Source organism: Trifolium pratense, linkage group LG2, assembly GCF_020283565.1.
Source record: "Trifolium pratense cultivar HEN17-A07 linkage group LG2, ARS_RC_1.1, whole genome shotgun sequence".
NCBI classification, from domain to species: domain Eukaryota; kingdom Viridiplantae; phylum Streptophyta; class Magnoliopsida; order Fabales; family Fabaceae; genus Trifolium; species Trifolium pratense.
In genome coordinates, this window is record NC_060060.1 from 19,750,585 (window position 1) to 19,772,220 (window position 21,636).

Consider the following 21,636-nt stretch of genomic DNA (forward strand, 5'->3'; position numbering starts at 1 on the left):
GGATTAGTGTTCTCTTTCTTTTAGGAGCTTAGCTGAGAGGGTAGATTGGAATTCGTTTCCTTCTACATTTTATCTTTCATTTTGCTATTACAAGAGCTTTGCTCCATTTTCAGTCAATAAACACATGATTTCATATACTTGCATTTCCAAGTTCCAACAAACCCAATCCGTTTTTAGAACGGTCTAGCAAAATAGGTGGCCTAACGATCTTGTTCTAATGGGGTGGATTGTAGGATCGTCCTACGTGTCAGCTTTCGACCTTGACTACATTGTTGGTGAACCCCTGAGACAACTAACCTTAACTTCAATTCATAAAAAAATTTAAAAAATAGTAGGTGCCAATTGATACTTTTGTGAAGTCAAACATGTTGCTGCTTCCCTATCACCACTCCCTGCGTAACATAAAGAAGTTGCAATCTTCCGTACATCATATGTGAAAAGGAGAAACAAAAAGCCACTTATATTCTACTCTGCACAGTTCTAAGGTGATCTGAAGAAAATTTTCAACAGTTCATCTTATAAATATCTAGAGATACATCTAGCCTTTTTTTAAGGAAAAATATCCAGAGATACACTATGAATTGTATTTGTCGAACAGAACACGAACTATAAGTTAGACATTAGATGCAGGCAGACCACTACGGTCAGAATTAGTGTACATAGGCAGTTGCTTGGTCAACTCCTGCTTTCTTTGTCCTTGTGCTTTAGGCAATCTGTCTCGACTTCGGCTATATGATGCATGGTAAAAGTAATGCGATTTCTTGCTCGCTGATCATACAGATTTTAGCTCAATTTGATGGCAAAGCACGCCAACTATCAGCTAGAAGCATGGCATGATTGCGTGAAGCAGCAGACAGCCGATGAACAATTACATTCTTAACATGAGGAGCACCCTTTTCACCAGCACGGCTAGCAAGTTCCAAGTAAACCAAAGCCTTGATCATGTCTCCCTCCTGTGCAGATATAATTTAATACCTCAATTAGAAAGACATTATAATCTAACATTAAATAGTGAAGTCTTAGTTATTTTCCACCAGATCAGACTTGCTATTAGAACCTTTTAGTTATTAATAATCATTGTCAGTTAACTTTTAGTTATTGCTGACAGCTATTCCATTAGTATAAACGAATTCCAGATAAGATAGTCAGAATATATTCAACCCAACAGCAAATGTGAGGCAACTGATCGCAAAACTTTGAAGGACAAATGTCAGAATGCTGAATTGAAATACAACCTCAAATAAATATGCAATACAGGTGAAAATTGCATTATGCACGAGTTGGCGTGTATGCCTATAGCAATTGAAAACTAGCTTAACAGAGGTCTGGAACATAGAGATCAATGTAACCAAGAAACATTGAGTAGAACCAGAGCAGATGAGATGCAAAAGTCATACAAAAAATGACTAGAATAAGACCTCAGTTTTGAATTAACAAGCTTCAAAACAACAAGTGTGGCAAGAATATTGATTAAAAAGAAGTGCAATGATGACCAGTTTTCATAAAGGGATAAACACTTACAGAATAAAGAGCAAGTCCATGCTCAAATTGAGCTTTACTATGACCACGATCTGCAGCCCGCTTCATCCACTTTCTTGCTACTTGATGATTGCGTGACAGTCCTTCCCCAAATGAGTAGCATAAGGATATATTGTACATAGCACGCACATACCCGCCTTCTGCTGCTTTCATATACCACTTAACCTATTCCATGGAAAACTTGTTAAAAGCAAAAATAGGAATATATTGTTGTGATAATAAAATAACCCAAAATACCCGATGTTATATTTCAATTCTCAAACAAAGAACTATGCAGATCTCCCAACCCCTCCCTGTTTATTTGTAATTTAAAATTGTAGTAGAGGAAATGAATAGAGATAGAGCACTAACAGCTTCTCTTATATTGCTTTTGCTCCCACCATCTCGATGAAGACAGAGAGCGAGTTGGTATTGGGCACGGATATTCCCACCTTTGGAAGCTTTGTACAACCATTTTAAAGCTTGCTCAGTGTTTGGGGGTTCAACTGCATAACATCGGTATAACTTTGTCAAGCATAAATTATCATCATAACTTTCTTTGTCAATCTAAAGAAATACTAACACTCATCAAAATTCACGAATAATATACATACGCCAATATAAAAAGTATCAGCTTGCCCTATATCATTTCATAATAGCACGCAGAAGAACTTATGTGGAACTGGAAGCTTGTTGCAACAGCTTTACTATTCTCAGTTTATATAAAATCTCCAAAGAGGGCTTCGTACCAAGTAGCAAGTATAACCCAGACACAATTATCTTATCTAAAAAAATGGATTTGACTCCTCTAAAGTGAGTAACTAATAAACTAAGAAAATCATGGAAATATATTTCAACCATTAATGATTTATTATACACGTGATATAATACGAGGAATGAATTATTCTTCAATGATTGATATCACTTTAAATGAGTTGAATCCTTCTGAAATAAAGTTTTCAATCTTATAGGAAGAAGAGTGTTTGTCTCCTGTTAAGCACTTTTAGATAAGCTCTATGTAGAACCAACACTACAAATTTAAAACACGTCCAAGTTCTACAGACTTGAGTACTCGATGCCAACATATGTAGTTACTCTCGATAACTTCCATTTTTTAAATGACTAGTGTTGTCTCTGTGTCATTGTCGTGATGATGGACGTCAAAGTTTTAAAAAATGGTTTGTTATCACAACAAAACAGTATCTGTAGTGTCAGTTACCTACCATTTTTCCGTTTTGGCATAGTGAACAAAAATCATGGAAATGACCGCAACGAAATGCCGTTGTGTCACGATGAACTCCATTACGGCCGTGGCCTGAATTTATTAGTGGTTAATTTGTTTTTTAGAAGAAAGAAATTCATCAAAAAATTGCGAAAGAATTACCGTTATGAAATCATGAAGAAACAATGAGAAATTAAATTATTATATATTATGATAGTACAAATAATTTTTGTGCAACATTGCGACTACCACAATCTATAACGCAGCATACTAGGTTGTGAAATCCTTAACACTACCGCAATCTTGACCGCTATTTTAAACCTTGACTATACAGGATATGTTTAAAATGATGACATTCATCCTAAGTTAAATGAATGAATGTATGCAGCAAGAACACAGACACTAATCACTATTGCAATGTACTTGAGCAATTGCTTAAAAAAAAAGTACTTGGAACAGAACCTATATATCCAGATACCAACCAGCAACAAACAAAAATCTAAAAGAAGCATATGAATATGATTATCACAATCCCATCCTCTACAACATGATTTTATATAAGCAAAAACATAAAAGAACAAAATAAGCTGCAAAAAAAAAATGAAAATTTGAGGAGGAAAAAACCTTGAAGATACGAAATTCCCAAATTACACTGAGCAGAAGAATTTCCAAGTTGAGCAGCCATAAGATACAAATCAAGAGCCTTAACCTTCTCTCCTCTCTCCCAATAAATAAGCCCAGCATCCACCATAGCAAGAGTAGAACCACGAGCAGCAGCTTTGGTAAACATATCAAGCGCTTTCTCTATATTCTGACGAACACCTCGTTTACCGTGCTTGAACCGTTTCCCCCACATAAGCATCGTCATCGCTTCTCTTAATGGCCGTAACGCCTCCGACCATGACCGACATACCAGAGAAGCTGATTGGAGATTCGGCTGGTCGAAGGAGGATGCGATTTTGTTGAGAACGTCGTAAGGGAGGGAGGAGAAATCGGTTTGTTCGGGAGGTTTAGAGGGAGGTAGACGGGAGCAGAGACGAACGGAGCGGGAGGGATAGTCGGAAGTGGTTAGGTTTGTTGGGAGTGGAAAAGAGGAGAAGGGAGATGAAGAAGAGGTACAAGGCCATGTTTGGTTGTTGTTCATCTGAAAAGCGCGGTGGTGGTGGTGGTGGTGAGGAGTGAGTGGTGGTTGAATGAATAGTTGAGAGATTGATGATGTTATGTCGGTAATTTGATTCTCAACTTATTATTTTCATTTTCATTTCATTACATTAAATTAGATTGGATGAATATTTATCTAAATTGGATTAACTTGCGAAATAATTTATTTAAATAAATAAATTTTTATATATTATTATAAGCTTTTCAATAGTTTATGAAAAAATAGTTTATAAAAATACAAATTTTGTTAGTGAAATTTATGAGTTAATATAAAAGTTTATTTTATTTGTATAATTTTTTTCATAAATTCAAAAATATGTCAAATTCAAACGGGACTCAAGGACAAGTCATATGACTAGATTTGTATATCATATGTACAATTAACTTGTAACTATTTTTTCTTTAATAACTAGTAGCCAACTTTTATTTAGCATACACATGACTTATATTCTTATTGACTTTATTGATTGTTGGGTAAATATTTTTATCAAATGATAGATAATCTACTACTTTTAATCACTAAATTACTTGACAAAAAAAAAATTATTATTATTATTATTATTATTATTATTATTATTATTATTATTACATTGATTATGAATGAATGAAATAAAATAAAAACAAGATATTTTCATAACTTTCAATTTTTTTTTTGGTTACAAAAATAAAATAAAATTTCATAACTTTCAATGACTTCATCGGTCACTTTCAAACTATTCTAAATTAACGAACTTTCTATATTAGTACTATTATTATTACAATTTTTTAAGAAGCATAAAAAATAAAATTAAACAATTTAAGCATAAGGAGTGCTAAAAATAAGAGTTTATATATATAGAGTCTAAAAAGACAATAATGGTCCGTTTGGTGCGCAGAATATGATAGAGGTATGATATGATAAGAAGTTGGATAATGATATGATAGGATAGTGATAGGATAAATACTTATCATATCATGTGTTTGGTGCACAGATGATAAAAAAGAGGATATGATTTTATTTTATTTTTTTTATAAAAGAATATCATTATTTTATCTTATTATGTGTTTAGTACACTTGATTTTTTCAATAATCAAAAAGAATTTAATAATTTTATAGAAAAAAATATTCATAATTGTTTCATAATCAAGAACTGGTGAACATAAACCATTATTTTTCAATGGATACAGAATCACGATTGCTTCAATTTGATCCATAAAGCAAACAATATATTTCCATCAACAAAGCACATATTTAGGAACTGAAATACAAAATTAGGGGAAATCAGAGATGATGGAAGCACATCGATAGGAATTATTGGGAGAGAAGAAGGTGGTGTCAGTTGCAAAGAATGAAAACAAATTTGGAGTGGTTGCAGCGAAAGGAAAAATAATTGGGAGTGAAGAGACTATTTGCAGAATATGGGAGTCGAAAGAGAGTCTCTTTGTGAAATAGAAAATACGTGCACTAAGTTTGGCGTTATCCGGTTACTAACCCACCTAAAACTAAGGATTAGGATAACAAAGAGCCAACGGGATAAGATTAGTGATAGGTTTAACTTATCCTTTTCTATTTGTGCATCAAACAACGGATTTAAACAGGATATGATAGTATTATCATATCCTGTCTTCTTATCCTGTGCATCAAACGAGCCCTAATAAGTAAAATTAACCTGTGATTAGTCCTAAACAAGCTTTTGGATTTAACAACCAAAGATTTAAATCGAAATAAAAACATTTTTTCCTAGCTTTCACCCACCATCAAATGTTGATTTTGATCTGTTAAGAACTTTTACGTGAATTGAAACTAAAAGCAAGAAACAATTTGGACTAAATGACTGCAATTTTATTAATCAGCAAAGTTGGCTTAAATAGCCATTTACACAATGATAAAAACAATAACTGAAAGCAACCCATTATCCTAAAATAAAGGCTAATAGCTAAGTGATAGCAAAAATTAAGGAAATCAAATAAAACTGAAGACTAAATCTTTCCTACAAAATAGGACTTTTATTCTAACTGATAAATTAATAATGCAGTAACTCTTTCATTCCCTCCCTTAAACTAAATGCTATGCAGCAACTAGTTTATATCAGAAATTTCACATACTCCCAGCATCTTTCTAAGCTTCTGGAAAACTTCAAGCTTCAACGGTTTCGTCATTATGTCCGCAACTTGGTCTTCACTTCCACAGTGAACTAATTCAATTTTGCCCTCTTTAGTAAGATTTCTTAAGAAATGAAATCTTACATCAATATGTTTGCTGCGACCATGCATAACTGGATTTTTAGACAGCTTGATAGTTGAGCTATTGTCACACATTACAATTATACCATCTCCATGAGAATGTCCCAGCACCTCTAAAATTCTCTTCATCCAAATTCCTTGACATACACATACTGCAGCAGCCACAAACTCAGCTTCCGTTGTTGACAAAGTCACAATAGGCTGCTTTTTTGAACACCATGAAACAGCAGCGGAGCTCATTAAAAACACATAACCAGATGTACTTTTTCTATCGTCCACGTCACCGGCATAGTCGCTATATGTAAATGCTAACAGCTCACCATCTCCTCCTTTCTTATAATGAAGTCCATAATTCAAAGTCCCCTTTAAATATCGAAGTGCTCTTTTAGCTAATTGAAGATGAATCTCCGTCGGTTTAGCCATATATCTACTTATGAGACAAGTAACAAACATGATATCAGGTCTTGTGGCTGTGAGATACATTAAACTTCCCACCAGCTGCTTGTAGTATGTTTCATCAATAGTTTTTTCATCTCCATATCTACTTACTTTATATCCTGGAACTATTGGACTGCTCACTGAGTTGCTTTCCATCATGCCAAACCTTTGCAAAACTTCTAATGCATATTTCCTTTGACATATATAAATACCATCAGACTTTTGCAACACCTCTATCCCAAGAAAAAACCTCATCTTACCCAAGTCAGACATATCAAACTCTCTTAACATAGAGCTTTTAAATTCAGACATCATAACTTCACAATTTCCAGTAAAAATTAAATCATCAACATAAACACTTACAATTATAATTTTTCCTTCTTTGCTTCTCTTTGTGAATAAAGTCTGCTCACTATCACACCTCTGAAAACCTTCACTAATAAAGTGTGATTCAATTCGACTAAACCAAGCTCGTGGTGCTTGTTTTAATCCATACAAAGCTTTGTGTAACTTGTAAACAAGATGCTCACTGCCCTCTTTTTCATATCCTCTTGGTTGTTCCACATAAACATCTTCATTCAGCTCACCGTGGAGGAAAGCCGACTTAACATCTAACTGAAAAATCTGCCAATTCTTATATGCAGCTAGAGCAACAATCATTCTCACAGTATCCATCCTTGCCACCGGTGCATAAACTTCTGTGTAGTCGATTCCATGCTTTTGGGAATATCCTTTAGCAACCAAACGAGCCTTGTACTTGTCAATTTTTCCATGCTCATTGTATTTGGTTTTGTAAACCCATTTTACTCCAATTATTTTGACCCCAACAGGTGGTTCAATAAGTGTCCATGTATGGTTCTTTTCAATGGATTTAATTTCATTATCCATGGCCAATTTCCAATTTTTACTCTTCACGGCTTCCTCAAAGCACAATGGATCAGTTGACACCATCAGAGCCAAGTGAGCTTCATCATCAGACAAACCTTCGCCACTAACAAAATCATCCATCCATGCAGGAGGTCGCCTCACTCTCTCTTCACCATCACTATAATCGTCTCCCATTTCTCCAACTCCCTCATCACGAGTTTCTTCAATATCTCTATCAATAATTTCTTCATTCTCATTTTCACATACAATTTCTTCATTGTCTACACCACCCCATTCTAAATCTAGTACTGTTTGTTTTTCATTCCAATCCCATTTCTTTTCTTCCTCAAAAATAACATCTCTACTCACGACAACTTTCTTAGCAACCGGATCAAACAACCTATATCCTTTTGACTCTTCACTAACTCCCAACAAAACACAAGTAGTACTTCTATTGTCAAGTTTAGTCCTCCTTGCATCCGGAACATGAGCGTGTGCTATGCAACCAAAGACCCGAAAGTGATCAACTGAGGGTTTTACTCCACTCCAAGCCTCCTCTGGTGTTACATCCTTAACTGCCAATGTAGGACACCTGTTTAGGACATAAACAGTCCAGTTCACCGCCTCTGGCCAGAAAGTTTTGGGAATGTTTTTATCAGATAACATTGACCGAACCATGTTCATAACAGTTCTATTTTTTCTTTCGGCAACGCCGTTCTGTTGCGGAGTATAAGCAGTTGTTAACTGCCTCTTAATTCCACTTTGTTTGCAAAAATCATTGAACTCATTTGAATTAAACTCACCTCCTCTATCAGTGCGTAGACACTTAATAAACATCTCAACTTCTTTCTCAACCATGGTTTTAAAACATTTGAAAGAATTTAAAGCCTCTGACTTCTCTACCAAAAAATACACCCATGCTTTTCTACTATAATCATCAATGAATAATAGGATGTACCTTTTGTTGCTGTGAGATGTAGGACTGATAGGACCACAAATATCTGAATGAATGAGTTCCAACTTCTGAGTTGCTCTCCAATTACTCTTCCTTGGAATAGAGTCGCGGTGTTGCTTTCCATTGATGCAATCAGTGCACGTCACAGTGGAGATAGAGAGTTGAGGAAGTCCACGAACCATGTTCTTGTACAACAATGTTTTCAAGCCTTTGTAACTTAGATGTCCATACCTTCGATGCCAGAGATGAGATAAATCCTGAGCTTTTGTGTGAAAGCACTGATCAAATTGTGCTTGTGAAGAGGCTTGAGTTTGGGGCAGCAAGATAAACATCCTATTGGCACTCATGTTGGTCTGAATCATCAAACCTTTCTCTGGATGAAATATCTTGCAACTCCCTCCCTTGATCAAAATTGCCAATCCCTTTTCTTGCAACTGCCCTATGCTTAAGAGATTATTTTGTAGTTCAGGAATATAGTATACTTCAGTGACAACGAAATTCATTCCATTTAGCAGTAACTTCACACTTCCTTTTCCCATCACATTCATCTTAGTGTTGTTTCCCAATTTTACAGAATGTCGGAATTTTTCATCAAGTTCATTGAACACAGTTCGATCGCCGCACATATGATTAGAACATCCTGAATCAAGGAACCATGCATCTTCTCTTTTAGCTTCATACAACTCCACATAAGACATCAAAAGCATTTCTGTTTCTTCATCAATTTCTGCATAATTAGCTTCTTTGTTCTCTGGACATTCATAACGAAAATGGCCAAGTCGATGACATTGGTAACACTCTACTGTTGCTTTGTTGAAATCTGCTCGACCTCTACCTCTTCCTCTTCCTCGGTAGGCACCTCGACCACGACCTCTTCCCCCTTCATATGTCACTTTCAAAGCTTGTTCCTCACCACTACGTCTTTGGAACTTCTGTTCATGCACTATTAATGAGCTTTGTAACTCATCAATAGAAAGAGCATCGATGTCCTTTGATTCTTCAATAGAACAAACAATATAGTTAAACTTCTCAGTCAGAGAGCGTAGAATCTTTTCAACCACTTTAACGTCTGACATCTCCTCTCCATAAGTTCGCATTTTATTGGCCACTGTCATGACCCTAGAGAAGTATTCTGTTACACCTTCACCAGACCTCATCTCAAGAGTTTCAAATTCTCTGCGGAGAGCTTGAAGATGAGACCTTTTCACCCTTGCATTTCCTTCAAACTTTTTCTTCATAGCATCCCATATGTCTTTAGAAGTATCCTTCTTAAGGATGGTCTCGAGCACAGTTCGATCAATAGCCTGAAAGAGATAGTTCTTTGCTTTGAGATCCTTCAATTTCATCTCATCATTCTTCTTTCGTTGCGCATCTGTCAGTACCACTCCACTTGCTGGCTCAACATAGCCAGGCTCGATCAGCTCCCAATATTCCTTCGATCTGAGAAAATTTTCCATTAACATGCTCCAATGATCATAATGACCATCGAAACGAGGAATTGCGGGTTGTACAAAGCTCCCTTCTGTAGTCATTTTTGTTGTGCTGCTGCAAGAATATCAAAAACTGCTGCTTTGATATATCAGGCCCAGTGGGGGCTCTGATGCCAGATTGTTAAGAACTTTTACGTGAATTGAAACTAAAAGCAAGAAACAATTTGGACTAAATGACTGCAATTTTATTAATCAGCAAAGTTGGCTTAAATAGCCATTTACACAATGATAAAAACAATAACTGAAAGCAACCCATTATCCTAAAATAAAGGCTAATAGCTAAGTGATAGCAAAAATTAAGGAAATCAAATAAAACTGAAGACTAAATCTTTCCTACAAAATAGGACTTTTATTCTAACTGATAAATTAATAATGCAGTAACTCTTTCATGATCAACCTCTCAATCGAAATTTCCTTACATTTAAAAACTCTATTGTTACACTCTTTGAAAATAAACCAAACAGTCGCTAACCATATTGTTTGAAAACAACTTCTAGTAAACTTGCAAAAGGCATGCGACCCACAAAACTAAGATGTCAAAGCTACAGTGCTATCATGAATACAACACGAAACACCCAATCAATGAATAATACCACTCCAGAGCGCACCAAAAATAGTACATGCAAACATAAATGGTTAATATCCTCACTTCAATGCAACTAGTCGAACACAAGATAGACTCATTACGAAGACACCCAAGAGCAAATAAATCAGCCTTCATAGGTAACCTATCAGCAGTGAAGCGCCAAGCAAAACTAAAAACCTTCAACAGAACAAACTTATTCCATGTGAGATCACAATGAGTAGACAATTATGTCAATGTCAAACGAGTCAAGACATGGTATGCACCATTGACTGAATAACCTGCATTAGAATTTGGTAACCACACCCACTCATCATGGGTATCAACCTGCAACTCAATGTTAGTAAAATAGATTTACGTAGAGATTCAATAAAAATTCACTAATTTACCACATCACTTTATTCTGATGATATAGTTATTTTGAAACTAATTGTACGACATGAAAAAATGGTAGATTTTATTGGATATTAGTGTAAAACTATCTTACATTGACTAACGATGTATGTGAATTTAACCCATTTATTAAAAAAATGAACATATTTGTGTAAAAAAAAATGAACATATTCAATTACATGTGATGGCATGTAACTGAACATTAAAAGTGACATTTTGGGATAATTTTTTTTTTGGGCAAATATATCACATATTGTAGTATGAAACGGGTATAACTTTTGGTTGGTTGTGGAATGAAATTGAAAATATTTGTATTTTTTTGGGGTCAAGGAATGAATATATGTTATACTCCCTCCGGTCCTTTTTATAAGGAACAATTTGGAAAAAAAATTTGGTTCTTTTTATAAGAAACAATCATTAAATTTTTTCTTACAATTCCATTTTTACCCTTATTAAATTGTATCAATTCCAAAGTTGTGCATTAATTAGAGTGATATATTCCCTAAGGATAAATTAATACACCAAGGTTAGTTTTGGAATAGATCGTAAAATTTTAGAATTTTTATTAAGAAAGATAAGGTTTCTTGGTATGTGTGTTTTTTTCAAATTGTTCCTTATAATAAGGACCGGAGGGATTATATAATTTTTGACATGACAACAAGCGGGTTTCAAGGCTCACCTCACCTATCTCATAAACCTCCAAAGCCCAAGCAATCATAACTCTATAAATACAATACAATAGTATCATCTTAAGAGTAGGTCATACATCATGAATTTATAAAATTTATTGATCACGAACCATAACTAACTCCTAATTAAGTAATTGATCTCTAATAGATTAAACTAACAAGATGAATTAATGTAAAATAGGTGACCATTTTAGTCAATATTTGTTGAAAGAACAAAATTTCATCTGTTTATGATCGGTGATGATAGTTACAGTAGGTGCTATGCGATAGACTGTGGTTGTTCTCCACCGGAGATATTTGTAAAGACACTTTAAATCTTTTAGATTTTTTTAGGGAGAGTGTGTACTTTTTTTAGAGTTGAGGACTGCTTTTGGTGGTTAGAATTGCCACATTGAGTTTGCTGTCTTTGTTGGGTCACGAGCAATTATCAAAGTGAATTAGATTATATTTTAACCCAAAATCTTAAGGCTCGTTGTCACTTCTAGGTCAGATACCACTCTTTGGTCGTAACGTGGGATAACTAGAGGATCATGCACATTGAGCTCAGAGCAATTATATATCACATATTAACCAAAAATCTTAAGACATTAAGTTTATGTGTCATCTCATAATCTCACCTATAAATTGTTTAATCTCAATTTTTGTAAGCAATGTGAGACTTAACTCATCAGAGACTTGTCGCACTATAATGTTAATTAAGATTGAACTTCCGCCTATTCCTGAACCTAAAGAAAGTAAAAGTTCAGGAACTTGCTATTTTTGATATATGTTCCTTTCAAGCTTTTTTCTTTCTTCATCAAAACTCGTTGTGATGTTGTCAATTGTTCCAGAAGTGAACTCGGGTTGTTGTGTTGCGGCTTTGTCTTTTGCACCGTTTTGCTCTTATTTTTTACTTTCTTGATGCTATGTTGATGCTCTCCTCTGTTTTTTGCTCTGTATACTCACTTCGTTTTTGTCCTACCTAGTGACACATTTTTTTTATAAGACCTAGTGACACATATTGTACTATTAGTCTATTACTATAAAGTCTATGAATCATATAAATACATATGTTATTATTATTATTATTATTATTATTATTATTATTATTATTATTATTATTATTATTATTATTACTACATTGATTATGAATGAATGAAATAAAATAAAATAAAAACAAGATATTTTCATAACTTTCAATGACTTCATCGGTCACTTTCAAACTATTCTAAATTAACGAACTTTCTATATTAGTACTATTATTATTACAATTTTTTAAGAAGAAAAAAAAAAAAAAAACAATTTAAGCATAAGGAGTGCTAAAAATAAGAGTTTATATATATAGAGTCTAAAAAGACAATAATAAGTAAAATTAACCAGTGGTTAGTACTAAACAAGTTTTTGGATTTAACAACCAAAGATTTAAATCGAAATAAAAATATTTTTTCCTAGCTTTTACCCACCATCAAATGTTGATTTTGATGTTATAAACCAACCTCTCAATCGAAATTTCCTTACATTTAAAAACTCTATTGTTACACTCTTTGAAAATAGACCAAACTGTCGCTAACCATATTGTTTGAAAACAACTTCTAGTAAACTTGCAAAAGGTATGCAACCCACAAAACTAAGATGTCAAAGCTACAACGCTATCATGAATACAATACGAAACACCCAATCAATGAATAATACCACTCCAGAGTGCACCAAATATAGGACATGCAAACATAAATGGTTAATATCCTCACTTCAATGTAACTAGTCGAACACAAGATAGACTCATTACGAAGACACCCAAGAGCAAATAAATTAGCCATCGTAGGTAACCTATCAGCAGTGAAGCGCCAAGCAAAACTAAAAACCTTCGACATAACAAACTTATTCCATATGAGATCACAATGAGTAGACAATTATGTCTATGTCAAACGAGTCAAGACATGATATGCACCATTGACTGAATAACCTGCATTAGAATTTGGTAACCACACCCACTCATCATGGGTATCAACCTGCAACTCAATGTTAGTAAAATAGATTTACGTAGAGATTCAATAAAAATTCACTAATTTACCACATCACTTTATTCTGATATAGTTATTTTGAAACTAATTGCACGACATGAAAAAATGGTAGATTTTATTGGATATTAGTGTAAAACTATCTTACATTAACTACCGATCTATGTGCATTTAACCCATTTATTAAAGAAATGAACATATTTGTGTAAAAAAAAATGAACATATTCAATTACATGTGATGGCATGTAATTGAACATTAAAAGTGACATTTTGGGATTTTTTTTTGTTTTTTGGGCAAATATATCACATATTGTAGTATGAAACGGGTATAACTTTTGGTTGGTTGTGGAATGAAATTGAAAATATTTGTATTTTTTTGGGGTCAAGGAATGAATATATGTTACATATAATTTTTGACATGACAACAAGTGGGTTTCAAGGCTCACCTCACCTATCTCATAAACATCCAAAGACCAAGCAATCATCTATAACAATATATAAAGGGGATAAGGGAGTTTGGGCTGGATTTTTTTTGGTCCATTTTGCCTTTAACTTCCTTTATGATTTTTTAATTAGTCCATTTTGCCATTAACTTCCTTTAAGATCATGCACATTGAGCTCAGAGCAATTATATATCACATATTAACTCAAAATCTTAAGACATTAAGTTTATTTGTCCTCTCATAGTCTCACATATAAATTGTTCAATCTTAATTTTTGTAAGCAATGTGATACTTAACTCATCTCACACTTATCACACTATAATGTTAATTAAGATTGAACTTCCACCTATTCCTGAACCTAAAGAAAGTAAAAGTTCAGGAACTTGCTATTTTTGATATATGTTCCTTTCAAGCTTTTTTCTTTCTTCATCAAAACTCGTTGTGATGTTATCAATTGTTCCAGAAGTGAACTCGGGTTGTTGTGTTGCGGCTTTGTCTTTTGCACCGTTTTGCTCTTATTTTTTACTTTCTTGATGCTATGTTGATGCTCTCCTCTGTTTTTTGCTCTGTATACTCACTTCGTTTTTGTCCTACCTAGTGACACATTTTTTTTATGGAAAATTCTATGGTACATTCCTTAGTTGGAATGTTTTGATACATTCCTAATCTGACCAATGAGGATGTAATGTTGACTAACTTTGAATTATATGGTACAACAACATATATGGTACTTACCATGTATCCTTACATCTATTAATATTTCAACTAAGTCCCTAACATATTAAAAGTTTCAAAATTACCCCAATTTTTAAATTATTTTTAATTTTAGTTGTGATTTGTGATAATTAAAACAATAGGACAAAATTACAACTAAAATTAAATAAAAAACAAAATGTCACAAAATCATACGTTCTTTTCTTTTTTTCTTTGAAACAAACATCATGGTTTACAACTTCTGAGCTTTCATTCTTCACCAACAAAAAAAGTCCAAATGACTTCTTCCATTCCTATTCCAAAGAAAAAAAAGAAAAACTTGTCTTCTTCCATCACCAACAAAAGAATATTTCTTCATCCTCATCCTGATTGATCAGATCTGAATTAAAGGAAGTTCATGGTGTAGATCTAATAATTCAGATGGAAAAAAACGTAAAAGAAAGTTACAAAAGATAATATATTTGAGTTTATTATAATAGATCTGGATTTAAAGTTACAAAATAAGAACGAACATACCACTTCATCAACAAATCAAATGCAACATCGTTTGGGTAACGGCTGAGTTGTTTTCAAACTTTTGAAAAATATGATTTTAGATTTTTTTATTTTAGATCATTTGAATCAAAATTAAAATCATAAATGTATTGTAAATGATTTTTGTGATGCTTCTGGGTATTTAGTTGTTATTTTCGATGTTTAAATGGACCTGAAACTGTCGGGTTAAAGCTTGGGATCGCGGGTCTAAAACCGGGTCGGAGTTACCCGGATGGAGGTTGAAGATGAAGTTTGATATTTCTATCAATCGTAATTGTATATATACTAAATACCGCAAACAATATCAATATATATACACCTGGCCGAGCGGTTAACTTGTTTGGCAATTGCTACCATGTCACGGGATCAAATCCCTATTGCAACTTTTTTTGAATTAATTTTTTTTTAAATAGCCTTCAAACTATGGAAAAAGAAAAAAAAAAAATCGTAACAAGGGTTTCAAAATTCAAACCCAAGACCTTTAGAAAGTGGCAAATAACTCAATTAGTTAAAGTTACTATTTTTAAGAAACCTTTAATTAATCAAAGAAACCTTTTTGTTACGATTAATAAAGAAAATTTATTAAAAGTTTCTTTTTATTAAATATTTCTTTTAAAAAAAACGTTTTTTATTCTTGAAAAAAAAATTAAAAATAAAAACAAAAAGTCTAAATTATTAGAAAGATTTGATTGGTTAAAAAACATTTTACATTGGTAAAGGAAATATTTTGAATTCATATAATACTAGTAGGACACCCGTGCGCCCGCACGAGAGTCGCGGCGTTGCCGCTTCTCGGTAACATGAAATAGTAAAAAATAAAAAGATATAATATTTGGTTAAAAAAATAGAAGAAAAAAACAACAATGGTAAAATAAAACTATCACAAAAAAAATTTAGGTCTCTGTATTAATATATGAATATAAATATAGATAATGTAAAAATTATGAAAAAATAGCCTACCTTATTAATATATTAGTAAAAACATAGGTCGTGTAAAAATCACCAAAAAAACTTAGGTCCATGTATTAAATATTTGAGTATAAATAGTCCCGTAAAAATATGAACAAAACATAAAAAAATAAAAAGAATGTAGAAAGTTTAGTCAATAAAAAAAATTATAGAAAGAATAAGATGAATACAACAAAAATAATATATACAATAAAAAAAAGTAGTATATATTTAGTCACAAAAAAATAAAAAAACAAAAAAAATATAAAAATGGTATATATGAATCTATGCATAAAAATAACACAATATATTCACTTATATTTTAACAATATTATATAACAAATTTTTAAATATTTTATTCCAAATAAATTTATACCTTAATATAATGACAAACTTAAATATCGAATAAAAGTCAATAGACCCGTGTGAATGCTTCGCACGGATTTGTTTATTTTTATTTAAATACATTAATTTATTTTTGGTCTTGCAATACTATCATTAATTTATTGAAATTTTCATATTTTATGAGATTTGACTTTCTCAAGAAGTTTGTATATTAATTTCTAGTTTTCTATAGAAGTCTTTATATTAATCGTGTGTTAATTACGAATTAATTATTGCACCAAAAATATTATGTCAAACTTTGGTATATAAGATAGCTACACTCAAGGAATATGATTTGATGATAAAACAAAATTTTAGAAACATTGCCAAAATTGACTAAAAATATTTTTGCTCTCAGCTTTCTTTCATCTCTTTTTTACATATTCTTTTTACATATTCTTTTCTCTTATTTAGTTTTTTTTATCATTTCTCATCTCTATGGCCTATATATTTTTTCTATTGGATCTAAAGAGCATATTTAAAGACGAAGAATAAATTTATTTATTCAATTTTTTTAATATGTTGATGAGATCCTTACAGAAACTGATGCAGATGTCTATGAGAGAAAAAATAACATGTGAGTTGGGAACGGGGAGTGGAAGATTAATATACACCATCCCCTTTAAAATATGTAAAATTTGTATTATTTTTCATATCTAAATAAATTACATTAAATAAAAAAAATTATAGATAATTAAAAAATCACAAAATATTAAAATTTTAATAATTTATATTTTTCATTCACGGGTAAATTATCTATCTATTATTTATATGTTTAGGAGTTTCTCTCTCATAGTACTTTTCTTATGCGTCATTCTCTATTTGATCACTTGATTAGGTGTCACTCTACTATTTACTAATCTCCTATGTGGCGACTTATTAGAACATTTCTCTAATTTTATTTATTTGACCTTTGGTTAATTTAAAAAGGCAACCATTACTATATTAATCAGGTTTAAATCACAAAAATCAAAATCAGAAAGACAATTATTGATATATTAATCGGGTTTAATCACAAAAATCAAATTTAAAAATTATAACTATATATAGAAATTTCTTATTCTTATAAATTAATTTGAACAACATTAGATGTTGAGATTTTTTTTTTTCGTTTGAAAAATATCAACAATATTTTCAATTCTTATTTTTTAAGTGTATTATTATTTGATTAATAAAAAAAATCTGTATTATTATTTGAGTGCATTTGTCTAAATTACCTTTAACATAAATGAGTAGTTTTACAACAAATTATTTTTATATTATATACATGCACAAAAAATATGAAAATAAATGAGTAGTCAGTTTATATTCTATATTTGAAAACAATTCAAAACATTATTTATTTTGGTAAGAATTCAATACATTATTATTAGGAGATTAGGAGGCAATCAAACATCTTATAGTACTAATATTCTAAAATGGTAAGACCCCAATTTTTTTTTTTAAACAAGACCCCAATTTTTTTAACATACGAAAATAAATTCTTATTATGTGATGATATCATTTTACTTAGAATCTTTGGCTAATTTGGAAATTCAATCATTTCTCAATTTCTCAATTATTGTTTATAAATCGTATTTAATGCACCTATTAAAAATAATTTTAAAAGGAAATAACTCAAATTCAAATATAAATAATTATATCTCATTAATATATTAATATATATATATATATTTGTAATACATAATATTATACATGTTTTTTTTTTGTGAAAGTATTATATATGAAATTTAAATGATGTTTATGATTAATCATAATTATACTAATTTTGAGCTATAATTTTTTATTAGCAGGTCCATACGGAAGAACATATTGTTCGTTATTCAAATTAAGATTAGGTATTATCAACTGATGTTAGAGTTTTAAGTATTTATTTATATTTTTTTTTAATCATGTTTACTTATTAAAAAACACTTTTTGTTCATATTATTTTTTATTGGTGTAAATCATGCTTATAAATGTTTTTTTTTACTATTATTAATAAATGTTGTACTCTTTTTTTTACTCATTATTTTTTTGTTTGTCTAATTTTTCATGTGATATTTAACAAATATACTGATAAAATAATAGAAACTCCTCGAAGGACTATGCTATAGAACGAATTGGCCAAATGTGGAACTAAGAAATTGAAGGCTTAATATGTTTCAAAACAAAATTGAAGGCTTAAGAATCTCTGAACAAAAATACTCACCTTAAAAGGAATATAAAAATAAAAATAAAAATAGTAATTTAATTGTTCACAAAAAAAGTTATTCTTAAACTTCATACTTATCGAACAGAGAAAATGGTGTGATTGTCTGAAATATAAAAGGAATGAAGTAATTGACTTCATAGATTATTTTTCTATTTTATTTTATTATTTTATTAATTTTATTAATAAAAAAAGTTACATAGTGATTTATACCAAAGGGGTATTGATAAAAAAATAATCTACAAGGAGGTATTAAGCAAAAAATAACTTACACGGGGTGGGACATACATTTGTAGATTTTATTATATAAAAAATACGATAAATATCAATTGAAAGTGAGGAAAGTAACAATGATTTTATATATAAAAAAAGAAAGAATTAAAAGTAATAATATCATGTATTACTTTGTTTTTATTTTCCAAACATCACTGTAAGATAAACAAATAGATAAATTTTTTAAAATTTGCACCATTAACAAATGAGATATGCATAAAAAAAATGATATAATTTTTTTTTTGTGTCAAGCAAATGACAAATAATTCTTCTGTTCATTACACAAATGTGAAATTTTTTCACACGGGGACATGGACTAAAATACTCCAGAAGAAAACAAATGTCTAAAGGAGAATGATGACGATTAAGAACTAATATATATTAACCGTTAGATTAGTTTTTGCTTAATGACCTTTTTTTATGAAAATAAAAGAACAAGTATACAAACATGTGGGTTGGAAACGAGGAGTGGAGTATCACTCTCCGTTCTACCATTTCTCCTTAAAATCTCCAAAATTTGGATCATTTATCATATTTAAATAAATTATTACATTAAATATAAAATTAATTTTACAAATAATTAAAAAAACCACAAAATATTGAAAATTTAATAATCCATATTTTTCATGTGTCAAAAAAATATCTATATTTTTCATTGAACATTAACCCGTGCATTTGCAATAAATATATTATTACAGCCAGATAAAATTAAATACATAATAAAGGAGTGAAACTTATACTAAGAGTTTCTCATATCCCAGTGGTTAAGATCCCATATTTGAGCTACAGAGATGTTGTGTTCGAAACATTGGCAGTGCTCTTTTAATTTATTTTTATTTTTTTTGTATTTTCAAGTCTGTTGTTATAATTGACAAAAAGTTGCTGCAAATGGGATTCGAACCCACGACATGATAAGTGTAGATATACCCATCAACCACTACACCACATTAATGAATCGTGTTTATTTGTGCGTTTTATAATATTTATACGAAACATGTTGATAAAAATATATTAAATAACCTTCATCTTCAACCTTCAACCGGGTCACATCGACCCGGTTTCAGATCCGCGATTTCCAGCGCAAAACCCGACGATTTCTTGTGATTTAAACGTCGAAAATAACAATTAATTATCCAGAAACATCACAAAACGATTTGCAATAGATTTATTTTTTTAATTTTGATTCAAATGGTCTAAAACAAAATACCTAAACTTAAAATTTTTAGAAACTTAAAAACGAGATCTTGTCACCGCCGCATATGCCACCATGAATACTACTCGATTTAGATGAATGAAATCCATTAATACTACTCGATTTGTTTCAAATCTTATGAGTTTAACAAAATTTTATGGAAACAATGGATCTTGAGATTGAAATTCTGAGTTTGAAATCTTATACAGCAAATTAAAGTTGAATAGAAAGGAATGGACACTTGAATTCAAGTTCAAGTGATCCGATTGAAACGAAAAAAATCCAAAAGGAAAGGATTGGTTTTGATTGTAGCTGGTGTGGTGGCTGCTGTTCTTTTTTTTTTTTTTTTTGGTTACACTGATGGCTGCTGTTCTTTTGGGCTCAAATCTTCATTTGAGCGTTGTTTTGGTTTTGATTTATTAGATTATAATTATAATTATAATATAATACATACTTAATAATATTAACTTAATGAGGGACATGTAACAAAAAAAATTAATGAAGGATTGATGTGCAATAAATAAATGTTTCATAGGACTCACCATGAACTTGCGCTGATGTGGCATAAGTTGGAATTCTATTGGTTAATTAAAAGGAATGCATCAAAACAGTCCAAAACAGGGCTGCACCATAGAAGCTCCCTTTTTTTATAAGACCTAGTGACACATATTGTACTATTAGTCTATTACAATATAGTCTATGAATCATATAAAAATAATAATTCAAAAAATAATAATTAATTGAATTTGACGGTATCTGACACTAACATGTGTGCACACCAAATATTTCTTTGACCAGAAATGTCTTGCTTCAAAAAGATTATTGTTAGTTTGAGTTTAGTTTTGCGGTGACAATTGACAAAAATTGATTTAATAAAATTGATTATAACTAAACAGTAAGTTAAAGTTAAAATAGTTTATGCGTAGATATATTTATGTAAAAATGAGTCGAATAATAAATTTAAATGTAAAAATCAATTATAGAATCAAAAGTTATTAGTAGTATCATTTAAAATAAATTTTAGCTTATAAAAACCTTGAAATTTAACCCATTTGGGTTGGTTTGGTGTTATTGGCTTGAGACCTAAGAGTGTGTTTCTCTTTAAGGTTTCAGGTTTGATTATCTCTGGTGACAATTTGAATGGACTAATTTAACTTCTTAAAAAATAAAAATAAAAACCCTGAGATTAACTCTGTAGTTGATAGGATTCACAATAAAAAGTTATCTATATAACCTAGGTAAGAAAGTACATAAAATTTGCTTCATGCATGCATATATCCATACTTTTTAAATTTGATGACTCTTTTATTATTGATCCATCCTAGTCCTAGCATAGAAAATATGCCTACAACTTTACAAATTCAAACTTCATTCAATTGTCGGTAGTCTAAGATCAGGACATGGCAGTGTGCAGTATACAC

At 31.1% G+C, this 21,636-nt stretch overlaps 1 protein-coding gene across 2 annotated transcripts; it reads right to left on the reverse strand.

Moving 5' to 3' along the window:
* Positions 1-320: 320 nt before the first annotated feature.
* LOC123910014 (F-box protein At1g70590) lies at positions 321-4,030 on the reverse strand. Of its 2 annotated transcripts, none has more exons than XM_045961036.1 (4): positions 3,365-4,030; positions 1,891-2,024; positions 1,522-1,704; positions 321-953 (listed from the first exon to the last, which is right to left on the reverse strand). In XM_045961036.1, the coding sequence occupies exons 1-4, from the start codon at positions 3,882-3,884 to the stop codon at positions 789-791; spliced, it is 1,002 nt and encodes a 333-aa protein (XP_045816992.1). In that variant the 5' UTR covers positions 3,885-4,030; the 3' UTR covers positions 321-788. The 2 variants fall into 2 exon arrangements, with proteins under 2 accessions (XP_045816992.1, XP_045816993.1); XM_045961037.1 differs by lacking the exon at positions 3,365-4,030 and adding an exon at positions 2,742-2,845.
* Positions 4,031-21,636: the final 17,606 nt, after the last annotated feature.